The 24,637-nt window shown below is 30.2% G+C and overlaps 5 protein-coding genes and 1 long non-coding RNA gene across 6 annotated transcripts; 4 read left to right on the forward strand and 2 right to left on the reverse strand.

The window, feature by feature from the left end:
- Positions 1-5,080: 5,080 nt before the first annotated feature.
- Positions 5,081-7,677, reverse strand: LOC130444631 (ferritin subunit). Its single transcript, XM_056779877.1, has 4 exons — positions 7,535-7,677; positions 6,948-7,225; positions 5,478-5,615; positions 5,081-5,377 (listed from the first exon to the last, which is right to left on the reverse strand). The coding sequence occupies exons 1-4, from the start codon at positions 7,599-7,601 to the stop codon at positions 5,219-5,221; spliced, it is 642 nt and encodes a 213-aa protein (XP_056635855.1). The 5' UTR covers positions 7,602-7,677; the 3' UTR covers positions 5,081-5,218.
- Positions 7,678-7,977: 300 nt separating this feature from the next.
- On the forward strand, positions 7,978-10,230 carry LOC130444630 (ferritin light chain, oocyte isoform). Its single transcript, XM_056779876.1, has 3 exons — positions 7,978-8,497; positions 8,591-8,701; positions 9,521-10,230. Exons 1-3 carry the CDS (start codon positions 8,491-8,493, stop codon positions 10,090-10,092), a joined length of 690 nt encoding a protein of 229 aa, XP_056635854.1. The 5' UTR covers positions 7,978-8,490; the 3' UTR covers positions 10,093-10,230.
- Positions 10,231-11,328: 1,098 nt separating this feature from the next.
- On the forward strand, positions 11,329-12,378 carry LOC130444629 (GPN-loop GTPase 3). Its single transcript, XM_056779874.1, has 2 exons — positions 11,329-11,715; positions 11,769-12,378. Exons 1-2 carry the CDS (start codon positions 11,433-11,435, stop codon positions 12,317-12,319), a joined length of 834 nt encoding a protein of 277 aa, XP_056635852.1. The 5' UTR covers positions 11,329-11,432; the 3' UTR covers positions 12,320-12,378.
- A 946-nt stretch (positions 12,379-13,324) lies between these two features.
- LOC130444628 (uncharacterized) lies at positions 13,325-15,571 on the forward strand. The gene is made up of 5 exons (XM_056779873.1): positions 13,325-13,528; positions 13,604-13,826; positions 13,876-14,090; positions 14,142-14,327; positions 15,224-15,571. The coding sequence occupies exons 1-5, from the start codon at positions 13,403-13,405 to the stop codon at positions 15,398-15,400; spliced, it is 927 nt and encodes a 308-aa protein (XP_056635851.1). The 5' UTR covers positions 13,325-13,402; the 3' UTR covers positions 15,401-15,571.
- A 134-nt stretch (positions 15,572-15,705) lies between these two features.
- Positions 15,706-22,840, reverse strand: LOC130444627 (TOG array regulator of axonemal microtubules protein 1-like). The gene is made up of 5 exons (XM_056779872.1): positions 22,309-22,840; positions 19,457-19,542; positions 18,888-19,083; positions 18,502-18,815; positions 15,706-15,912 (listed from the first exon to the last, which is right to left on the reverse strand). The coding sequence occupies exons 1-5, from the start codon at positions 22,519-22,521 to the stop codon at positions 15,792-15,794; spliced, it is 930 nt and encodes a 309-aa protein (XP_056635850.1). The 5' UTR covers positions 22,522-22,840; the 3' UTR covers positions 15,706-15,791.
- Positions 19,873-21,715, forward strand: LOC130444632 (uncharacterized). Its single transcript, XR_008909980.1, has 3 exons — positions 19,873-20,161; positions 20,325-20,566; positions 20,730-21,715. It is a non-coding gene; the product is annotated as an uncharacterized LOC130444632 (long non-coding RNA).
- Positions 22,841-24,637: the final 1,797 nt, after the last annotated feature.

A 24,637-nucleotide genomic window follows, 5' to 3' on the forward strand; every position in this document is an offset into this window, starting at 1 on the left:
TACAGGGTGGTGAAGTTCACCTTTAATTTTTTAAAGAAAAAAAATTCATCATCCCCTATTTTTGCCTATATCTTACGAACTGTCATAAATAGAAACCTGTGTGGAGGCTCCATCGATTTAGGGGGAATTGATAAACGATCTATCAAAATTTCACACTCACACTATTACTAGTTCCAGAGATACAGGGTCGTAAAGTTCACTTTTACTTCTTTATAGAAAAAAAATTTATCATCCCCTATTTTGACCTATATCTTACGACCTGTCATAAATAGAAACCTGTGCGGAGGCTCCATCGATTTAAGGGTAATTGATTAACGACCTATCAAATTTTAACACTTTCACTATTATCTGTTCCCGAATTAGAGGGTCGTAAAGTTCACTTTTACTATTTTATAGCAAAAAAAATCAACATCCCCTATTTTGACCTATATCTTACGAACTGTCATAAATAGAAAACTGTGCGGAGGCTCCATCTATTTAGGGGGAATTGATTAACGACCCTTCAAAATTTCACACTCTCACTACTACCAGTTCCCGGGATACAGGGTGATGAAGTTCACCTTTAATTTTTTAAAGAAAAAAAATTCATCATCCCCTATTTTTGCCTATATCTTACGAACTGTCATAAATAGAAACCTGTGTGGAGGCTCCATCGATTTAGGGGGAATTGATAAACGATCTTTCAAAATTTCACACTCACACTATTACTAGTTCCAGAGATACAGGGTCGTAAAGTTCACTTTTACTTCTTTATAGAAAAAAAATTTATCATCCCCTATTTTGACCTATATCTTACGACCTGTCATAAATAGAAACCTGTGCGGAGGTTCCATCGATTTAGGGGGAATTGATAAACGATCTATCAAAATTTCACACTCACACTATTACTAGTTCCAGAGATACAGGGTCGTAAAGTTCACTTTTACTTCTTTATAGAAAAAAAATTTATCATCCCCTATTTTGACCTATATCTTACGACCTGTCATAAATAGAAACCTGTGCGGAGGTTCCATCGATTTAAGGGTAATTGATTAACGACCTATCAAATTTTAACACTTTCACTATTATCTGTTCCCGAGTTAGAGGGTCGTAAAGTTCACTTTTACTATTTTATAGCAAAAAAAATCAACATCCCCTATTTTGACCTATATCTTACGAACTGTCATAAATAGAAATCTGTGCGGAGGCTCCATCTATTTGGGGTGAATTGATAAACGACCCTTCAAAATTTCACACTCTCACTACTACCAGTTCCCGAGATACAATATCTTAAAGTTTACATTTGTGGTAAAAATTCATCAACTCCCATTTTTGTTCACATCTTTGAAACTGTTTGATTCCAATCATCCGATTGCGGGTCCTCTTTGGCGTTGTGTTTGCTCCTAGATCTAGCTAATACCGAAGGACTAAGGATTATTGACCCCAATAGGACTACACTCAAACGCGTATCGAAATTCATACTTGGAAAAAACCGTTTGCGTTAAAATAAAAATTAAGTACCAATCAAATTAATTAACAATTCTGATTTCCAACTTAAATAAATTAATTAATCGAGAGATTCGTGATTAACGAAATCGAAAAAATATTTTCGGAAGTAAAAAAATACCAAACCGTTTGAGTACGTGAAAAAAAACTTAGCCAAATATTTTAAATAACACAAAAACAGAATAAGATTAAAAAAATATAAAATAATAAAAAAAATTGCGATATATATAAATGACTAACCTTGTAAAAACACTATAAGGGCTCGACCGCCCCCCGAATATCGTGTGCCCCGTTCCAGGGACCGCACTATAAAGTCTAAGAGAATCTAACACAACTATTTATCTATTTGAGCGTTTGGAGGGAGACATTGTTTTATATATTAACTCATCTTTTAATTACATTGCTTATAGAAACGATCCCACTCTCGAGATTTTTGTAATAATAATGGATTTGTCCTAAATATATCCAGAGATGTACTTTAATAAATATTAATGGCGATATTAAATCAAAATAATAATGTTTTGTATACCACACGAATATATCTAATAAAAAAATTAATAATAATATGTTTTTATTGCAAATTTAATCATTATTATAGTTTATTAATTATAGATATTACTATAAGTTAGGTTATGTTAAATAATTTTTTTGATATTTGATGTATTACGGACCTGGTGGTGTTTCCAATGCAAAAATTGATAGTGTTATGTATCATAAATATTCAATTTGAAATTAGAATTAGTTAAACGTTCATTTTTAAATTAAGATACATGTGTTGAGAATTATTTTTGGTCGTTTAGTTGAACTATACGCAAATTCCATTATAGTAAATAACGATTTATTATTATACGCAAAAACTTTTTGACGACCCCGTATGTATAGTGCATCGTTGCAGTTTCAACGTTTATTTTTACGTGATTCGTCATGCTAAAGAATAATTCAATTAATAGAAACGTAAATTACAATTTTGTTCATATTCAAAATGAGCTTAATTAATATACCAATTAAAAATACGAATCTATTGAAAACGATAAAAGAAAGTGAGAGAAGATACGTCCAGGAATGGGATAAAAAGAAATAGCTGCATGTAATTCTATTCTTCTGTTATCCATTATTGAAATATCTTCTTTTTTTTCGTTGTTTCAATTGCCCTAATTCTACGTTCGATATAATCGATAATTATATTAAAAATCAATCGATTCGAATGAAATAAGATCGTTCAATAGAATTATTATTGAATTGTGAAAGAATCAATGAGAATGCAATGATAAAATTGAGTCGAATTGAGGTTATTACATATTTATATTTATGAATCGTAACAATTAATATTTAAACGCAAATATGTCCTATTTTTAAATTATATCAATTAAAAGGAGAAATCGCTGTGGAGGTACTTTGATATATCAGTAAATTAGATCAATGTACATATACAGGGTGATATAAAAAAGCGAGAAAAATAATTATAAAATATGTAAAGCATAAATATTTTAATATGATATATTAAAACATTCTGAATAATCATTATTTCAGTTACAATTCACAGATTTATCGAGTGTATTTAAAAATTTTAACGAAAACGAACTTTTGAGACCTTATATTTGAAAAATTCTAAAACTAAATAATAAATTAATTCTGTTTGTCAATATGAACTATAACATGTGCTTTTTCCGAGTCTTTGACCTAGTAAATATCGCGTATTGTAAGAAATATGTCTGTGAAAATCGTTAAAAAAACATTGCGTCATTTTCAGGCATGTTTATGTGCGTAATGGTTTTCTATGATCGGATTTACTTATCTCAAATAGAAGATCTATTGCGAATAACACTTGTTTTTCGAATCAATTACGAATGGGTGGGTTCAAATAAATAATTATTATTATTAACAAGGAATCATATTTGTGTCAATAAACAGGGGGTAAACGAAAAGTTGACAATTTAAGTGATTGTTTCCAAAATACAAAAGTTAGGTTAGAATCACCTTATTAGTGTATAATCTTTTTCACACTGAGATAATAAGTGTGATAAATATAAACATTCTTCTTCGCTATTTTTTATAGTTTAACATTTCTAGTCACCTTTTATAGGTAAATATTATATTTCGAGATAAAGACCGTTAAAGTTGAGTTAGATAAACAAATTTTTATATTTCCAAATTCTCACTGCTACTTGTTTCTGAGATACAAGCCCTTGAAGTTTTAGTTTCATTTTTGAATATCATCATCCTACATTTTTATTCATATCATCGAAAATATGATGAATAGAGATTTGTAAAAAAGCTCTATCGATTTGGGAAGAATTTATTCACGATCTGTAAAAATTTCACTTCCTTACTATAACCGTTTTCTTAGATACAAAGTCATGAACTTTCACTGTTATTTTTTTATTTAAAAAAAATCCAAATAGCATCATCCCCTATTTTTGTTTATATCTTTTAAAATATCATAAATAGAGAGCTATATTGAGGCTGTATCGATTTGAGGGGAAACGATTCACGATCTGAGAAAATTTCGTCTGCAAATTACTACTAGTTCACGAGATACAGGGTCTTGAAGTTCACTTTTACTTTTTTGTTGAAAAAAAAATTCCAAATTTTATCATCACCTATTTTTGTCCATATCTTTGAAACATTGATAAATACGGGTCTGTGCGGAGGCTCCATCGATTTGGGGGGAATTGAATCACGATCTGAGAAAATTTCGCCTGCGAACTACTACTAGTTCACGAGATACAGGGTCTTGAAGTTCACTTTTACTTTTTTGTTGAAAAAAAAATTCCAAATTTTATCTTCCCCTATTTTTGTCCATATCTTTGAAATTGTGATAAATACGGGTCTGTGCGGAGGCTCCATCGATTTGGGGGGAATTGAATCACGATCTGAGAAAATTTCGCCTGCGAACTACTACTAGTTCACGAGATACAGGGTCTTGAAGTTCACTTTTACTTTTTTGTTGAAAAAAAAATTCCAAATTTTATCTTCCCCTATTTTTGTCCATATCTTTGAAATTGTGATAAATACGGGTCTGTGCGGAGGCTCCATCGATTTGGGGGGAATTGAATCACGATCTGAGAAAATTTCGCCTACGAACTACTACTAGTTAACGAGATACAGGGTCTTGAAGTTCACTTTTACTTTTTTGTTGACAAAAAAATTCTAAATTTTATCATCACCTATTTTTGTCCATATCTTTGAAACTGTGATAAATACGGGTCAGTGCAGAGGCTCCATCGATTTGGGGGGAATTGAATCACGATCTGAGAAAATTTCGCCTGCGAACTACTACTAGTTCACGAGATACAGGGTCTTGAAGTTCCCTTTTACTTTTTTGTTGACAAAAAAATTCCAAATTTTATCATCCCCTATTTTTGTCCATAACTTTGAAACTATGATATATATAGGGGTCTGTGCGGAGGCTCCATCGATTTGGGGGGAATTGATTAACGACCCAACAAAATTTTACACCCTCACTACTACCAGTTCCCGAGATACGGGGTCTCAAAATTTCTCTTTTACTTTTTTGTTATAGAAAAATCCAAATATCAACCGTATTGAAAATGTCACTAATTTTATGATAAAAGGTGATAAATTGAAACTACAATGTTCACAAAAATTTTTATTTTTCTCTTACTGAAGTATCTTCAACATCGAACATAAAAAATCCTTTTGGGAATGACAACTATATTACAAAAAAAATGGTGTAAATTCTATAATTTAAAACTTGTCCTACAGACTATATTTAAACAATATCTAAACCTTGGAGCTTCTTATCGAACAGCCATTCTCCAAGTTTTCCATGACTCGCCATCAATTTCTCCAAATTGGACACTTTTCCTGCAATATCTCTTTGTCCGTGGTATTGTTCTTCGAGGAAATCGCCAGTTAAGTAATCAACGAGCTGAAAAATGAATAATACGTAAAGAAAAATTGTTTCTTAGCTACAAGTTCACTTCTACCTGTATTAAGTTGAATAAGAAACGTTTTTTCAGTGTACTTACATGGTAATCGTTGTAGTTGGTTGCATCTTCGCATACTCTAATGACGTCTCTGATTTTTTTAGTAACCGTGGCTTCTAATTTAAGGGCATCTTTCAAAGCACTTACTCCACTATCCCATGAAGTGATGGGTGGGGATAGCTAAATTGAGAAAATAATAAGAAAAAACTGATTATTTGATAATGAAACGAAAATATAAAACATTTTGTGCATCACTCGTAAATTAATTCGAAAAAGAAATACAAATTTTTATTTAAAACAATGTTGATTATAAAATTTTTGGGGAATGGTTTTAAAAAAGACAAAAAGTCAATAGAGAAAATAGAAAATTCGTTTTTAGGTTATTAAAAGTGATATGTGAAACATTTTGATCACACCTCGTACATTAGAGAAGCTAAAATGTACTAATTTACGTTAAAAACGAAATAAATTATGAGTTTTCTATGGAAATGTCTTGAAAAAAAAAACAAAAAGGCATTTTTAGGATACTGAAATTTAAATTTAAAACTTTCTGGTCATTCCTCGTAAATTAGAGCAACTAATAACTGTCAATTTACGTTAAAAATGATACAGATTGTTGATTTTTTCTTGAAATGTCTTTAAAAAGATAAAAAGTCTGTAGAAAAAATTAGAAATGAATTTTTAGTTTAACGAAATATAAATTTAAAACATTCTGGTTATCCCTCGTAAATCGGAACAACTAATATTGAATAATTTCGGTTAGAAACCGATGTTGATTGAAAAAATTTCTTTGAAAAGCCGTTAGAAAATATAAGAAATTTATTTTTACGATATTGAAAGTAACATTTCAAACATTTTGATCATCCCTCGTAAATTATTTATGTTAGGAATCACAACAGTCGTAAATTTACGTTGAAAACGATATTGATTATAAAATTTCTGTTGAAAAGTCTTTAAGAAGAAAAAAGTTTAGGTTATTAAAATTAAAATTTAAAACATTTTGTGTATCCCCTGTAAAAATTGAATGTGGAAAAGTACAGCGTATATCAAGAAATGTGATTGAAGAGAAATATTTATTATCCAAAATTAGGTTTCAATGAAAACACAAAAATACATGGAAATTGAAAAAAAATTAACATAACGAAAAAGAAGGAAAACGTTAATAAAGAATATATAGAGGAAAAAATTTAAAAAATAAGAACAAAGTAAAAGTTAAAAGGAAGCAAAATGATAAGGAATATTGTCAGTAGTCAAGTCATCTACAAATATGTTTATCATTCAATATATTTAGATAAATAGATAAGTATGTTATTTTAAGGTCAATACAACATTGTGTAAAGTTTTTTTTAATTTATTAAAATATCCATTGTGAAAAGATAATCTGAAATTGAAATCGAAGTATCGAAGCTTTGTCCTCTCATTATCATTATATTAAAATCAGATAAAATAATTTGCCTTTTATATAATAAATCGATAATTTTAAAATAAAATCCCATATTTTCATACACTCACATTCCTTTTGATGAGATCACTGACTGAAGAGGTTAATTCTCCCCTCATGAGCAAATAGGAGATTAATTTGATGGCGTGTTCCCTTTCCTCGCTGGCAGCTTTGAAGAATAAATCAGCAAAACCTGGTCGATTGACTGTATCTCGAGAAAAGTGAGCTCCCATAGCCAAATATTGCATCGAAGCTTTAAGTTCATCTTCGATTTGTTGTCTCATTCTGTTTACGCAAACGTTGTTCATGTCTATCCATTCTTTAGGAATATCCAGATCTTGATGGGCGCCTAGACGTAAAAAAATTAAAAAAATCATTCGATATAATAAGTTTTTAATTATAACTTATCAAGCTTGAAAATTTATTAATCACTACGAAAATATTATTTGTATCGTACCGTAGGAATTTAATCAACAAAAACTATTTATAAACAGGTCAATAAACTTTTTTACTTCGTACTTTTTTGTTTATACTTAAACAAAAAGTAAGTCGTAGTTAAACATCCCGACCGATAGGTAGTATAGTCACTACCATAAAATATGGAGGCGGGATGAGAAAAATATAGATATTTTATTTAATAATAATAAAATGAACTTACATTTTAACTGGATAGCGGAAAGTCCCGCGATACATGCGAAAAATACGATGATTGTAGCGTACTTCATGTTTGATGATAATCAACTATATATATATATAATAAAATAAATAAGTTCTTTACTGAACTGTAGTCTGCCTTTACACTCACTGGTGCAGAAGGTGGACTATGAAACAATTACAAGATGAGAGCTTTGAGATTAGACGTAAATACAATTGTTTGCACACTGCACTAACGTGACATTATCTAAAACTTGTTTTTTATCAGAATTTCGTGACACAAACCAGTGCGTGCAACATAAACACTCAAAATCATCCAATCAGTCGAAATTAAATCCATACGCTGTTGTCGATGTTGATTATTTATAACTAGACGATACTAGATTCAAAAATTAAATTTATTGATACCGCGTTTTGTTTAAATATTATTTGTATATAAAATTAATCATATTTTAAATAATCCTTTCATAGTTGTGGGTAATCGTATATATACAAGTTTTTATTGGTATTGTTATGTAGTGTATTTAAAAAAATACTTGTCTAAAATGGTTTTATTTATCTTAGTATTCTTTTACATACGATAAAAATACTTTTTTTCCAAGAATTTCGAAAGATGATGACGTCAAAATGACCTAGACATCATCGACGTTTGATAAAGGAAAGTCTTTTATAAGTCTTATTTAAAGTAGATTGTGATAAATGTAGAATCTATATTTGATTAATTACTGTAGATATAATCGAAAAGACAATTTTTTTAAATAGTATATTCATAGAATAGAAAATGGAATTTGAGTTGGCAACACTGTGGTAGTCTACTGTCTGACAAAGCACTTTTGCTTTGTTTGATTCCATGCGCCCGGCACATTTGCGCACGTCGTTTCCTATTATTTTGATACGTAGCTCATAAGTATATCAAAACCAAAAATCTGTATTTTATTTATTCATGATTACGCTGACGAGATGCCAGGTTAGTATACTTTTAACCATCGAAAGAAACGTTTGTTTTTATTTTCTATTGAAATATTTTTTATCTGTTATTTAAAATATCGATTTTGTTTAGGGATCATGAAGGCCTTCATTGTTTTTTCTGTTTTTTACGTCGCTGCTTTCGCCGTCGAGGACTTCTGTTTCCAAGACGCAGTTACGGCTTGTAATCCCACAGCCGCCAAATGTAAGTTTTAATTTTTTTAAATTAATTTTTTTATTGTGCATTTACAAGGTTGGTTAATATCCTTCACGGGATATTACATTGAAACAGCTGATATTGATTAAATTGTTGTAGTGACTACTGCGCCTAGTAGACATTAAATTAACTAAATCACGATTTTAATTTAATATTTATTAGTTTATATAACTTTATTATTATGTAAAAAAGTATATGATAATCTATTTCTATTATTAGTTAAAATCTCGAGTGGTTTAATTGTACTTTACCCACAAGTTTATTATTTCAAGATTACTTTTGTTTTATTAAGTATGCATCGAGATAATAGATTAATTTTATTTTAATCGATACTTAGATTGATTTTTTTCACTTTGTTCTTATGAAATAATCGATCTTTTTATTTAATTATACGAGGTTTGTCCATAAAATAATGTTCCTAACGAATTTTGTCTTCTTTTCGACATAATCATTGTTAAGATCAATGCATTTTTGCATCTTCTTTATGTCGTAGAAGTCTGTCACCGCTTCGCCAACCTCTTCTTTCAGCTCTTCGTTGATGGTAATCAATGAAGACTAAGTCTGGGTTATAAGTGGGAATCAGACAGTATTCTATCCAAATATGTACGTCCGTCTTTGAATTCTAGCCCATATTGCACATTCGTACACTTTTTCTGGTACACTTCACACAATTGGGGACAAGATTCAAACTAAGCTATACGCCAATCTCTATTAACAACGTCCGGAGTCTTTTTTTTATGGACAACCCTCGATTAACAACATTTGGTTAACGATTGTAGGTTTTTGGAAATTTTTGGTTTGTTACAGATGTGGAAAAATTAAATTGTACCGCCAAATATGGAGCGATCGACGGATTAGAAACAGGAATTCAAAAATTCACGAACCACCACATAATCAGATCGTTCGAATATCTCCTTCTATCGACGAATTTCGCGACGTACGAGAGGAATAGGAAAGGTTTCGAAAAACTTTTCCGCGATTTGTCGGATAATAAATGGCACGAGGGAATCGAGCTTATCAAGTACATCACGTCGCGAGGCGGAGAACACAATTTCAACGTTATATCTAGTGAAGTGAAAGGAGAAGAAATCGAACCCGTTAGTTTCGATCTTCGCGAATTAACGGCTATAGCTAAAGCTTTGGATACGGAGAAGAAGTTTGCTAACGAAGCTCACGCTCTTCACCGAGAAGCTACCAGGAACAACAGACAATTCCACGATCCGGAAATTTCCGATTATATCGAACACGAATTCGCGCACAAAGAGAAGGATTTGATAAGGAAACTCGCCGGTTATTCGAGCGATTTAACCAAATTGCTTAGTGGACCTGATCATTCTTTGGCTTTGTTCATGTTCGATGAATATTTACAAAAACAATAAATTATTTAAGCGTAGTTTGTTTTTTCATATCAATAGATTTAGGTTAGTTATTGTTCTCTATTGTACTTTTCGGTTTTTCTATAAAAACATTTGAATAATGTAAATTTTTGTCAAATACGTGAATAAATAGAATTCCTCTAATTGATTTTTTTTTGAAAAAATCCTCGGAAATAAAACGTGTTTTTAAATATTGTTCATCCCTCGTAAATAATAGTCAATAATAAGTACTAATTTGAGGTAAAAACCAAAGTTGATTATGAAATTTTTAAGAAAAAGTAAATGAAAAAAGTAGAAAACGCATTTTTAGGTTACTAGAAATATAAATTTATAACATTCTGTTCATCCCTCGTAAATAATAGTCACTAATAACTATTAATTTGGTTTAGAAATTAATATTGATCATGGAATTTAAGTTAAAAGTCTTTAAAAAACAGTAGGTGAATTAAAAATTAAATTTTATAACATTCTGTTCGTCCCTCGTAAATTAGAGCGACTAATATTTAATAATTTACGTTAGAAATCGATATTGATCATGGAATTTTTGTTGAAAAGTCTTCAAGAGCACAAAAAGGGTATTAAAAAATAGGAAATGCATTTATTGGGTATTGAAATTAAAATTTATAATTTTCTGTTCATTCCTCGTAAATTATAGTCACTATTAAGTATTAATTTAGGTTCGAAATCAATATTAATTAAAAAAGCGCATTTTTATATATTATGAAAAGTGAATTCTTACCTTTGATTAATCTTAAATGCATAATACTACTTTTTGAGTTATTCTAATTTACGACTAGAAAAATAAGATAATTCGGATATTCCAATAAAAATTATTTTCTCTAGTTACTTCTACTTTAATTATTTATAAGGTTAAGGCGCTGTTGAGAAAAAAGAGGCCAATAATCTTAAATCATATGTTTGGAATATAATTTATTTAAGACAATATTTTTTTTTAATAAACAAATAATTGAAATACAAATTCTTCTTCTACTACTAAAAATTAGGAAGCTCTTGGCTACTACGGCTATCTTGCACTGAGGAAACAAATGACAGTTCTTCTTCATTAAATCAAGACCTCAGCTTTTAGTTATCCAACTACTTTTTTATTTATTATATCATAAAGACCGTTTCAATTTCTATAAAAATTACGTATATGGGAAACAAACCCAAGCGATCTATAACGTTTTCTACTTCTTTTTATATAAATTTTTTTATCCAAGTAAAATTTTGACACTAAACAATAAAAGAAGAAGAACTATTTTTACGTTAACCTTAAAAAATAAATATAATAATTGTTTACGAATTTAGTATTTTACACGAGTAGTATTCTGTTTTGAAACAATATGAGATACGCTCAGTTAGTAATAGGTCCAGCTGGATGTGGTAAATCTACATATTGCAGTGCATTAGCTCAACACGGTGTTGATATTAAAAGAAATATCGAAGTCGTAAATTTAGATCCGGCAGCAGAATATTTTAATTACACACCCATAGCCGATATCAGAGAACTGATTAACGTTCAAGATACCATGGAAGATGAAGAATTACATTTCGGACCAAACGGAGGTCTGGTATTTTGCATCGAATATCTTTTAGAAAATTCCGATTGGCTACACGATAAATTAGGTATGTGTAGTTGTAATATGCGAAATAATTACTAAATTGTTTGTACATTTAAGGTGATTTAGAGGACGATTATATTTTATTTGATTGTCCTGGGCAAATAGAATTGTATACTCATCTCACGGCGATGAAGAATCTAGTAAAACAGTTACAAGATTGGAATTTCAATGTTTGTTCAGTGTTTTTAGTTGATGTACAGTATATTACAGACGGTACTAAGTTTATATCAGGTACTATGGCGGCGTTGAGTGTTATGGTGAATTTGGAATTGCCTCACATAAATCTACTATCGAAAATGGATCTGTTAAGTAAAGGGGCCAAAAAGAGACTAGATAGATTTTTAGAACCTGATTCGCATTTTATATTAGGCGATATTGAATCTTGTGGTTATTCGGCATTCAATACCAAACATCGCAAGTTAACTGAAGCTATTGGGAAACTTATTGAAGATTATTCTTTAGTTAGATTTATACCTTTGAATTTAAAATCTTTAGAAAGTATTGGAGATGTGCTATTGACCATTGATAATGTGATACAATTCGGTGAAGATCAAGATGTTAAAACAAAAGATTTTGAGGAAGTTGAGCCCGACGACGAGGATACGTGAAATTTTCACTACAATTCGTTTATATTTACGTTTAAAAATAAAATTTTATTTTATTACTATCATGAAGTTTTATTTTTCCGAAGGAATATTTATATAAATTAAAATTTAACGAATTTGTTACGATTAAAACTTTACTTACCACATATACACCTATACTCATATCACTAACACTTATTACTCAACTATTCACTAATACTTAACACACTAATTTATTTAAAAACACCAGTACATTTCACTATCTCACTAAGACATCAAATATTCACTCACTTTGGCTGCCAAACTAACGCTTATTTATTTCGAACAGCATTCTAAATAACTCGAATTATTAAGAAAGCACATTATATAAAAACAAGTAATATATTCATCTGTTTTTGCTTGAATAGGTCTCAAAGTGGTACATTATCACGTAAATATTTTAGCCAGCTCAATTTCTATTTATTCTAGCATATCAATTATCTAAACGGAAAATAAAAACTCTACGTAAATCATTTATGAAATTCGTACTTTATGCACGTATTCTTATAAAATTTATAATTTTCAAATTTTAAACGTTATTTATACGTGAAATAAGGGCGAAAGACAATCCTATCATTTATTCTTCTTTTTTTAAATATTTGTACGTACTACACATATCAAGGTTGATAAAGGATAGGTTGCTCGAAATCATGCTTTTAAACTAATTAAATATAAATTTCTTATTATAAAACTAAACAAGTATTTGGAATAGCGGAAAATAATGTTACTTTGGTATAGAATTTCTGTAAAAATAGATATGAATTTGGAAGAAACAACAATATGATAGTAATGAAGTCATATCAAAATATCTAATAAATTAAACTTGAAAAGAAACATATTTTGGAATTAATTTTTTCGTCATTTTCATTTTTATATTTATGCTTAAAAACGGCTGAAGAAATCGAAAATAGCCATTTTATGTTAACATCTGACGTCACGCGTATATCGGACAAGTTACAGGGCAACCTATCCTCTACTAACCTTGTACACGACTCTTGAATACCACTTATATTTGAGGTTATGTATTTAAGTGTATAGTAGTAGTTTTAATTTATTTTTATAGAAAAAATGGGGACTTGTGAAGAATTTTATTCAACAAATTCACCACCGAACGATTATGAAGAAAAACAAAAGCTTCTTAGAGAGTTTTGTGAACTTCATATCAAAAACAAACAATATATTGTTCTGATAACGGTAAAGACATGATTGTAAATTGTATTTTTTCACATTTACCTGGTATATTTGATTGTGCGGAATGTATATTTTTAGTCTGGAGGTACTACTGTGCCATTAGAGCATAACACCGTGAGATTTGTGGATAATTTTAGCGGTGGGGTTAGAGGAGCTGCTTCGGCTGAATATTTTTTAAAATCTGGTTATGCTGTTATATTTTTACACAGATTAAAATCGTTGGAGCCGTTTACTAGACATTTTAGTGGACAAAAATTTCTGGAAATGTTAGATTTAGATGAAAAACAATCATCAATAAAAGGTGGTAATAATTATTCGATAATCGCGTTGTTTTATTTAATTAATTTTAGTGAAATCTACGTTTGTTGATACTGTAGCTCCAATTCTTCGTAGTTATAAAGCCGCCCAAGAAGGCGGTAAAATTTTATATATCAACTTTACAACTTTATCAGAGTATTTTTGGTTATTGCGAGCAGCTTGTGAAAGTTTATATGATTTTGGTCCTCATGCTTTACTTTACCTAGCAGCGGCCGTTTCCGATTTTTTTGTGCCCCCAAATGAAATGGTAAGTACAAAAACTATCTCTTAAGCATTAAAAAAATGCATATATTTCCAGGCTACTCATAAAATTCAGTCCGGTAGTGGTCCACCAAAAATACAATTGCAATTAGTACCGAAGTTGCTTGCTCCTATTGTAAATAATTGGGTGCCGAACGCCTTTATTGTGTCGTTTAAGTTGGAAACTGACGAAAATATACTGATTTCCAAGTCAAGAGGGGCTTTAAATAAATATAAACATAACGTAAGTCTCAAATCAATACTAAAAGTTGTTTTTATGTTTATACGCAAATTAAAGTGTCCTATTGATCCTGAATACCAGTGGGGTACAATTTTATTACAATAAAATGAATATATTATAATAATCCTTATTTAGAAATAAGTTGTCACAATCAAATTAAGAATATGACAGTTTTGGAACACCCTGTATTGCAAAATAGAACTAATAACGTATTATACGAGGGAGCTTCAAATATATTTTTTCCAATAATAAAATATTGATAGATTGACATGTAGATGTATACAAGAAAGCATCAAATAGTTTTTTTCATGAATAAGAAAATACGAGGGGATTTATAGAAGTTCTTCTGTATGAATAATAAAATAAATGGCAAGTATATACGAGAGATCTATGAAAAGATTTTGTCTACAAAAATTAGAATAATTCACTATTGTTATGTATATATACGAGGAAACTTCAAAAATTATTATCTAGAAATGATAAAATATGCGATTGACGTGTATACAAGGGCACTTTGATAAGTTTTTATTTATAAATGATGAAATTAAGTATATGTATATATACGAGGAACATTCTATAATTTTTTTAATGTATATATGTAAAATATTAGCAAATTAGATGTATACGAGGAAGATTCGACAAGTTTTTATCTAAAAATAGTGAAATTATAGCAAACAAAGTGTGTACAAGGTTACTTCGAGATGTTTTTATCTATAAATAGTCGAATAATTGTAATTAATGTATATACGAGGGGGGATCAATTTTTTTTCGTTAAATAGCAAAATTATAGCGAATGATGTGTATACGAGGGAATTTCGACTTGTTTGTATATATAAATAATGCTGATAGCTTTGGAACGTTCTGTATGTTAAGATACATGGAAAAAAATGTTATTTCAGTTGGTTATTGGGAATATGCTACAAACTAGACGTACACGAGTGATATTTGTGTCGCCGGATAACCAAGAAGAAGTAAAATTGAGTCGGGAGCAAATAATCGACGGTATTGAAATAGAGAAAAAGATAGTCCACAAAGTTGTAACAGAACATTGTAAATTTATACAAAAACAATCGTAATTTTCAAACGGAAGTTTGAATTTTCTAGTTAATATATCGGTGACTGTGATTTTGTAATTATTTGAAATTGTTTTTTTTTTGGGGGGATTTCGAAGGTTTTGTATTCCTCTTATTTAAAACTTATACAATTATTATTATTATGACGATAATAATAAAAAATATTTGATGAAATTCGTTTGTTTTCACTCCCATATAAATGCATCCTTTAAAAAAATACGAGGGGACGTTGAAAAATTGTATGTCAATTGAGAAGCTTGCCGCCATATTGGTGACGTCAGTAAATGAACAAAAACTCGCTTTTTAGTCTCGAAATTATACTTAATTGAACAAATCGAGAAAATAAATAACATTTAATAAATTTAATACAAAAAATAATATAAAATATTTAAATTTAGTTCATTTTAATTATCTTTTTCATCTTGAATACGACATCTCTCTCTAGGTATTTGTTAAGATAGAAATCAAATATTCGATCTTTACTCAATATCTTGTACAACCTCTCGCCATACTTTCTGAAAAAATATTGAATAAACGATCAATTATTTATTAATAATGACATAAGAAAGAAGCCGAAAAAGAAAACGGCGAATGATGAAGATTATCAACTAAATAATGAGTTAGAAAAGGATAGCAAATGATTGGTATGCATAGGAAACAGCATGACTTATTATGGTAGAATCGATATGTATGCGAGAAAAGGATAGCAAATGATTGTTATGCATACGAAACAGAATCGATTATTATGGTAGAATCGAAATGTATACGAGAGAGAATAAATGTTTATATGTAGCAAACAAAAATATTTAAATAACTACTACAGAATTATTTTTCTTTTCATCTTTTTACAATAAATGGCTGGATGGTTCAAAGGAAAAGACCAAGAAAGAAGATAAATATAATCAACTAAATATTGAGTTAAAAAGAATAGCAATATGAAAAAAAATCAATTTACATTTAATGTAAATAAATAATTATACGAAAGAAAATACGTATACAAGGGTATATCGACAAGTTTTTATACATAAATTATGAAATAATCAAAACCAACGAGAGATTTGTATACGAGGAAGCATCGAAAACTTTATTTAGAAATGTGGTTATTGCAAATGGCGAGTTATTATGTATACCAGGGAACTTGGAGGAGTTTTTATCTAGATCATGGTTTTATATAGCCGGGGCAAATTACAGGTTATCATGTATACGAGGGAACGTCGAGAAGTTTTTCTCTAGAAATAATCATGATATGTACGTATATAGGGAAACATCGATATTATTTTTTTAAACAATGAAATAGTTATTACAAATCAAGGTTATCATGTATACGAGGGAACGTCGAGGAGTTTTTCTCTAGAATTAATTATGATATATACGTATACGGGGAAACATCGATAATTTTTTTTGAAATAATGAAATAGTTATTACAAATCAAGGTTATCATGTAAACGAGGGAACGTCGAGGAGTTTTTATTTAGAAATAATCATGATATGTACGTATACGGGGAAACATCGATATTATTTTTTTAAACAATGAAATAGTCATTACAAATCAAGGTTATCATGTATACGAGGGAACGACGAGGAGTTTTTCTCTAGAAATAATTACGTATACAGGGAAACATCGATAATTTTTTATAAAATAATGAAATAGTTATTACAAATCAAGGTTATCATGTATACGAGGGAACGTCGAGGAGTTTTTCTCTAGAAATAATTACGTATACAGGGAAACATCGATAATTTTTTATAAAATAATGAAAAAGTTATTACAAATCAAGGTTATCATGTATACGAGGGAACGTCGAGGAGTTTTTATTTAAAAATAATCATGATATGTACGTATACGGGGAAACATCGATAATTTTTTTTTAAAATAATGAAATAGTTATTACAAATCAAGGTTATCATGTATACGAGGGAACGTCGAGGAGTTTTTCTCTAGAAATAATTACGTATACAGGGAAACATCGATAATTTTTTATAAAATAATGAAAAAGTTATTACAAATCAAGGTTATCATGTATACGAGGGAACGTCGAGGAGTTTTTATTTAAAAATAATCATGATATGTACGTATACGGGGAAACATCGATAATTTTTTTTTAAAATAATGAAATAGTTATTACAAATCAAGGTTATCATGTATACGAGGGAACGTCGAGGAGTTTTTCTCTAGAAATAATTACGTATACAGGGAAACATCGATCATTTTTTATATAATAATGAAAAAGTTATTACAAATCAAGGTTATCATGTATACGAGGGAACGTCGAGGAGTTTTTCTCTAGAAATAATTATGATATCTACGTATACAGGGAAACATCGATAATTTTCTTTTTTAAATAATGAAATAGTTATTACAAATCAAGGTTATCATGTATACGAAGGAACGTCGAGGAGTTTTTATTTAGAAATAATCATGAAATGTACGTATACAGGGAAACATCGATAATTTTTTTTTAAATAATTAAATAGTTATTAAAAATCAAAGTTATCATGTATACGAGGGAACGTCGAGGAGTTTTTATTTAAAAATAATCATGATATGTACGTATACGGGGAAACATCGATATTTTTTTTTAAAATAATGAAATAGTTATTACAAATCAAGGTTATCATGTATACGAGGGAACGTCGAGGAGTTTTTATTTAGAAATAATCATGATATGTACGTATACGGGGAAACATCGATAATTTTTTATAAAATAATGAAAAAGTTATTACAAATCAAGGTTATCATGTATACGAGGGAACGTCGAGGAGTTTTTATTTAAAAATAATCATGATATGTACGTATACGGGGAAACATCGATATTTTTTTTTAAAATAATGAAATATTTATGGCAAATGACAGGTTATTATGTATACGAGGCAACATCGAAGTGTTTTTATCTAGATCATGAAATCGACGTATACGGGGAAGCATCGATAATTTTTTTTTTCAAAATAATGAAATAGTCTTGATAAATGACAGGTTATTATATATACGAGGGAGCCACGAGGAGTTTTTAATTGTGAACTCATTTCAAAATTGTTTTCCACTGCAATATTTAGAACGAAACATTCAAATTATATAATAAATTATTTATAAATACGTGATATACCTAACTTCCGAATGTCTATCGTCCAGAAACCCCACCATAGACAAAATGATTCGCCTCCTAGTGTATTCGTTGCTTTGCGGATGGAGTATATTTTGCGGTTGCGCTAGAATGGTTGCGCATACGATCAATCTCGCCGTAGCAGTACGAACTAGGGGATTTTTATGTTCGGGTCCTTTAGCGCACAGCGCTCGAATCGCGTGAAACGTCGGTATATGTATAACCATACAATCGAGAGCGGAATTCGCGTCGTGACGGATAAATTTGCTGGAATCTGCGCATTTGCAGAGAAGCGTGTCTATTAATTCGTTAAATTCCTTGAAAATAACAAAAAAAAAATAAATAAATAAATAAGGAGTCGTGAGTGTAAAAAACAATTTTACACTCACGGGTCCTCGAGTGTCTTTTATATATTTGAATATATGTCCGACAGCTTGACAAGACGATCTACTGACATGGGATCTCGGACTTTTGATCAATTCCGTTAACCTCTGATTGATGATGGTCATGTGGGGTCGTATCGATTCCGGTCCTAAATATTCACAAAGTTCTATTATATCGGCTAAACCTCGTAGAGATTTATTCCTAAAACCAATTGGGGTAGATATTAAATCGATTTTTTTTTATATATATATAATCGATTCCAATCGTCGTATTTATAATACAAACAAAAATAATTCAATTCGCGCTCACTAATACAAAATGGCCGCTTACTTGTCAAATATAGTAACGAATTCATGACGTCATTACCACTAATATCTATAATAATCGATTGAATCGAACTATCGATAGTTCTCGATTGGTTGAGCGCATAACCAAATATAAGGTACGTTTGAATAAACAAAACTATCGAATGTATATACGAGGGAATGTTTAAAAATTATTAAAAATAACTTAAACTTAAAAGTATTTCAAAGTTTTTGTTATTAATTTAAGTATATAGAAGATACCTACTTACCAATCGGGATTTCGTAATTTCCATAACGCTTGAGAAAGAGCAGTTTCCGTCGATGACGTAGATAATTCTCCTTTCGAACCTATATCCTAAAATAACGCCTATTTTTTTTTAATTAGTCAATCAGAATCGCAGAAAAACACCGTTTTCATTAAACATCGGATATTGGAATCGATTATATCGGTGAGAAATCGAGGACTCATTGGGTGTTCGGATAAACGCGACGAGTGGACAGTCAGAAGAAAACTTTGTTCCGAAACGTGCAAATACTGACCCCGAATTAACCCCAACTTAGGGTTGCAACGGTGGATAAGAGAAAAAGTCGTTTTTGAAGAAGATTCCTGGTCGGTTTGTACGAGCAAAAACTGAGGATTCAGTCACGTCAATTTGTTGTTGAGTTCAGTCTTCCGTCCGTCCGTCCAGGCTCACATCTAAAAGCTTACTTTTTGGTGTTTTTTATTTTTGAATGTTTGTCAATCTGGATTCTGAAACTAAGTTGCAATCATGCGTCGAGAAACAACCTAAGATTATTGAATGAACAACGTCTTTCTTGCAAAGGTGTTTGATATTGTTTGTTTATTAGCTATTTGTATTTTTGTGCATTTAAAAGTTATTATTTGTTGCGAATTGTCGTGTTTAGTTACTCAATATGAGTAAACGAGTAAAGGCCTGCTGTGTACCAGGATGAACGAATAAGCAACCGATAAGGTGAGTAAATAATATTTACTACTAGTTATCAACATAAAAATATTTAAATTGAAATCGAGTTCATATCTATAGGAGAATAACTCTTTTCTTCCTAACTTCATTAATTTCTATTTAGGAAATCATTTTGGTGAATGTTTTTATTCTTATTTTACTTTTTTTATAGACATTCCATTCCTACGAATGAAGACGTCTGCAGAATTTGGTTGCAAATAATAAATAACCCCAAATTAATGCTTGCAGATACAGCATTATCATCACATAGAATATTTGAACCAATTTGTAGAAACCCCAATGGCAGGTTAAAAAAATTTGTTGCAAATTGTGTTGTCGTGTTTACTTACTCAATATGAGTAAACGAGTAAAGAACTGCTGTGTACCAGGATGCACGAATAAGCAACCGATAAGGTGAGTAAATAATATTTACTGCTAGTTATCAACATAAAAATATTTAAATTGAAATCAAGTTCATATCTATAGGAGAATAACTCTTTTCTTCCTAACTTCATTAATTTCTATTTAGGAAATCATTTTGTTGAATGATTTTATCCTTATTTTACTTTTTTTATAGACATTCCATTCCTACGAATGAAGACGTCTGCAGAATTTGGTTGCAAACAATAAATAACCCCAAATTAATGCTTGCAGATACAGCATTATCATCACATAGAATATTTGAACCAATTTGTAGAAACCCCAATGGCAGGTTAAAAAAACTTTCACTGCCAACTCTACATTTACCTGCTAAGTACTTATATTTACTGTGACAGTAAAACTCTTATGAATCCTAGTGAAAAGTTCTGCAGAGGAAACTAATTGCTATTTCCTCCGATAGATAGTCAATGTCCCAATTTATAAACCATTCAATAGAAGCTCAAAATATACGGGATTAGATATTGTCACTCCTTATGTGGCAGGTTCAGTAGCGAAGAAATTATTTAAAAGTCTCAAATGCCACTTGTGTAAAAATATAATATTGTCGAACAAATTAATTAAGACAGATTCATTAATGTATTCTATGGAACATAAAAAAAAATGTTTTATGTGCGCCTTCAGCAAAATTCTGTGATATTTTTAAAAGTTTTGCTAATAAAATCTTCGAAAGATTGTCCCAGTTAATCAATTCGTTGGGCATAAAGAAACAAATATTTCATACTGAGGATTTGACAGACATTTCCTCAATATTTTGTTCAGATCATACGGATTATGTAAATATTAATTTTAACATATGTGTCTTTTGTTACATAGGTATTATTAATAAAATTTTGAAGGGCAAAGATCAACAATATAAAGACTACGATGTGATGAATATGGCACATGTTAAATATGGGGAAAGCTGCAAGAAAGACAACAGTAATCATTAATTTACCACGGTTATAAAATCAGTTTTATATATACCATTGTATATGTACCATGTACAAACAGAAACATTTTTTAAACACTCCAACGTTTAACTGTTGACAGTCCTAAGCCTGCTAAAGTGTGAAGGAAAATTTTTTATTTGTGGATATAGTTATTTATAGAATGACAAAAACAAAATAAAAATTATAATAATTATCCTGTGTTTCAATATTCCATCTACCTATATCTTATATAGACCATTTAATTGTGAAATTTAGATGGTCCGACCTGGTTGTCACATAAATTGTAAATGAAACTAAAATACTTCATTTAAACAACGTTTTAATTTCATGTATTTATATTTTCTTGTAAACAACAAAATTTTGAATTCGAAATATTAGTAAAATGAAAGTATTTTGCGTAAGACTTTTGTTTCATTCACAATTTGATGAGACAACTAGCTATAAAATTACTCGAGTTATTTTCAAATTTCCCGCAAAATTAGCATGGATAAGAACCTTAGATCAAATCTTTGATTATAGAAATCTTTTTTCTTGGTACGAAGCCCGTCCGAAAGATGTGGCTAGGATCGAACTTTATCGTCAAATTTTTATACAGAGTGGCAGATCTATCGAGTTTATAATCTTTGTGAAGTATGCAGCGTTAAAAAATTTTAAATGAATTGGTTAATTAAATATTAGTGTACAAAATCTAAATTAATTCTTTCTTTCTCTGTCCATATTCTTGAATATCTAGAGGTTATTTATGCGATAGTGGCGCCTCGCTAACGTAAATAATTTTATACTTACATTGTACGAATGTATTTTGAGTCCGGGTCGTAAGGAAGCTTCGCTTTTATCTATGAACGGCACGTTGATTGACGAACTCGCCCGAGTTTTGATTAATTTATGATGCAACCTTGGACTGATCGATCTGGCTCGTCTCGAGGGGACGATAAGTTTTTCGATAGATTTAATTTGTAAACTTTGATTTTTACTTTGGCTAGCTATGGTAGGCGACATGAAAGATAAACTTTTGGCTTTTTTATTAGTTTGTGTAAGTCTATCGATTTTGAAATCTGTTTTATTATTAATTTGGAGTTTGGATTCGGATTTTTTGTTTATTTCGTTGATGAAGAACGGTTTTTCCGGGGGGTTTTCCAATACGAAAGGTATACTTTGACTTTTCAATTTGTTGCGATTCTTTTCCAAAAAAGTTTGCGTTAAAACAGTCCCGGATAAAAGTTTGTTTTTCTCCCTACTCGAACGTTCTTCTCGGCGGAAAAAATTGATTACGTTGAAGGATCTATCGAAAGGTATTAGTGATAACGATCCATTTTCGCTGACTGTATCGCCTCGTTCCTTATCGCAAGTATATTGACGTCTCGATTTATGTTTTTGATAATCCTCGTTGCCAAATTTATCTAAATTTCTAGCTTCGCTATTAAATATTTCGTGCGACGATCCGACTCGTATTGAAGTCTTACTAGTTTGAGTACAAAGCTCCTTAACGATATGAGTTTTCTTAGGAGATGTAAAATCAAGGTTCACGTACGAATTAAAATTTGTTTGGGTACATCTATTTATTAAACCATTTCCGTAGTCCGTTTCGCGAGTAAAATTTGAAGATATACCGTCTTTTTCGGCAAACGAATTATTTTTTTGCATAATTCTGTAGCTTTTTATCGAACATAATCGCATCCTTATTCGAAAAACGTTAAATAATTAATAACGGGACATCATCGAATTAACGATAAAGTTGTTTTCGTTAATTTTTGGCACATTTAACTGTCTCAGACTATGTACAAGACCTAAAATTAATGACATGAACACTTTTATGTATATGTGAATTTAGCTGTCATACTGACATTTCCGTCCAACATAATTTCGTATGAAAATCACTGACGTTTATAGATTTCCCTAAATGACATTTTAAAATAACAAAGTTAGGTTAGGTGGAATCTATAAATATTCGATGTTTTCGTTAATAGTGCACAACATAACCATAGAAATATACAACATTCCTAAAGCACATAAGATTAAACTCTAATAATAACCAATTTTGACAGGTATTGTTTATTTATAAGAATTGTAATAAAAATGATTCCGAAATTACGAAACAAATGTAATTGTTTACGTAAAATTGAAAATCGAAGCTCGATTTTAACGGTAGGTTTTTCAGAGTTCGCTTTTAAATATAAATATTGTCTGAGAAGGCGTGGAAACGTTCGCTATTAGTCCGGTCACGAAGGCTATTATTTGTTCCTAAAACACAGACATATAAAATTATTTATAATTCGATATATTTTCCAAAATATTCCCCATTTAAATCAATACACTTTTGTTTGCGTTTGAACGCGTCAATCGCTTCTTCGGGCGTAAACAGGACCGGATTAAGATTTATAAGCCTCGGGGGTAAAATAATAACGAAACCCTTTAAAAAAATCGGAAACCCGAAAAAATTGAAAAAAATATTATCAATACGTTAGATTTGTGGTATTAACACTTCAAAAAATACAGAATGTTTTCCAAACGATGGGGTTAAGGTAGTAGCTATAGCCCCCCAAGCCACTAGCTTAATCCGACCCTGGATGTTTTGACTATTCAAAAACATGCTTTATCATCAAAAGCGAGTACAATGCTTTAGATTTTTGATGAATATTATTGTTTCGAGTATCTGTAAACAACTCAAATAGCTCTCGTATGGTAACAAGTTCACCATTAAAAATGTCAAACTGTCAGATTTGAAATAGTCACATCAGTGTTGCCATTTCTCACAACTTATAAAAAGACTGGTTAGGTTTACTCAACTTTAGGTTAAATTTCGGATATTTTTCAATGAAATGTGATATGTTTGTATAAACAATAGGAATAGATTTATGATTCTAATCCGAGCAAATTCGATGACATTAAAACGTCACGATCTGTGTAGAACTGTCAAATTCTAAAACGAGTGGAATAAATAGTTCGGCTGTAAATTATCTAAACGCTACTATATTAAATATAATCTATAATTACACTACTTATCTATAAAACAATTATCTCGATCCATTAGAAATTTATTATTATGATCTTGACGATCATAGAAAAAAAAAATTAAGGTGGGGCGATTTTATTTCGAAATAACCGCCGCACGGAT

This window comes from Diorhabda sublineata, chromosome 5 (genome assembly GCF_026230105.1).
Source record: "Diorhabda sublineata isolate icDioSubl1.1 chromosome 5, icDioSubl1.1, whole genome shotgun sequence".
Taxonomy (NCBI): Eukaryota; Metazoa; Arthropoda; class Insecta; order Coleoptera; family Chrysomelidae; genus Diorhabda; species Diorhabda sublineata.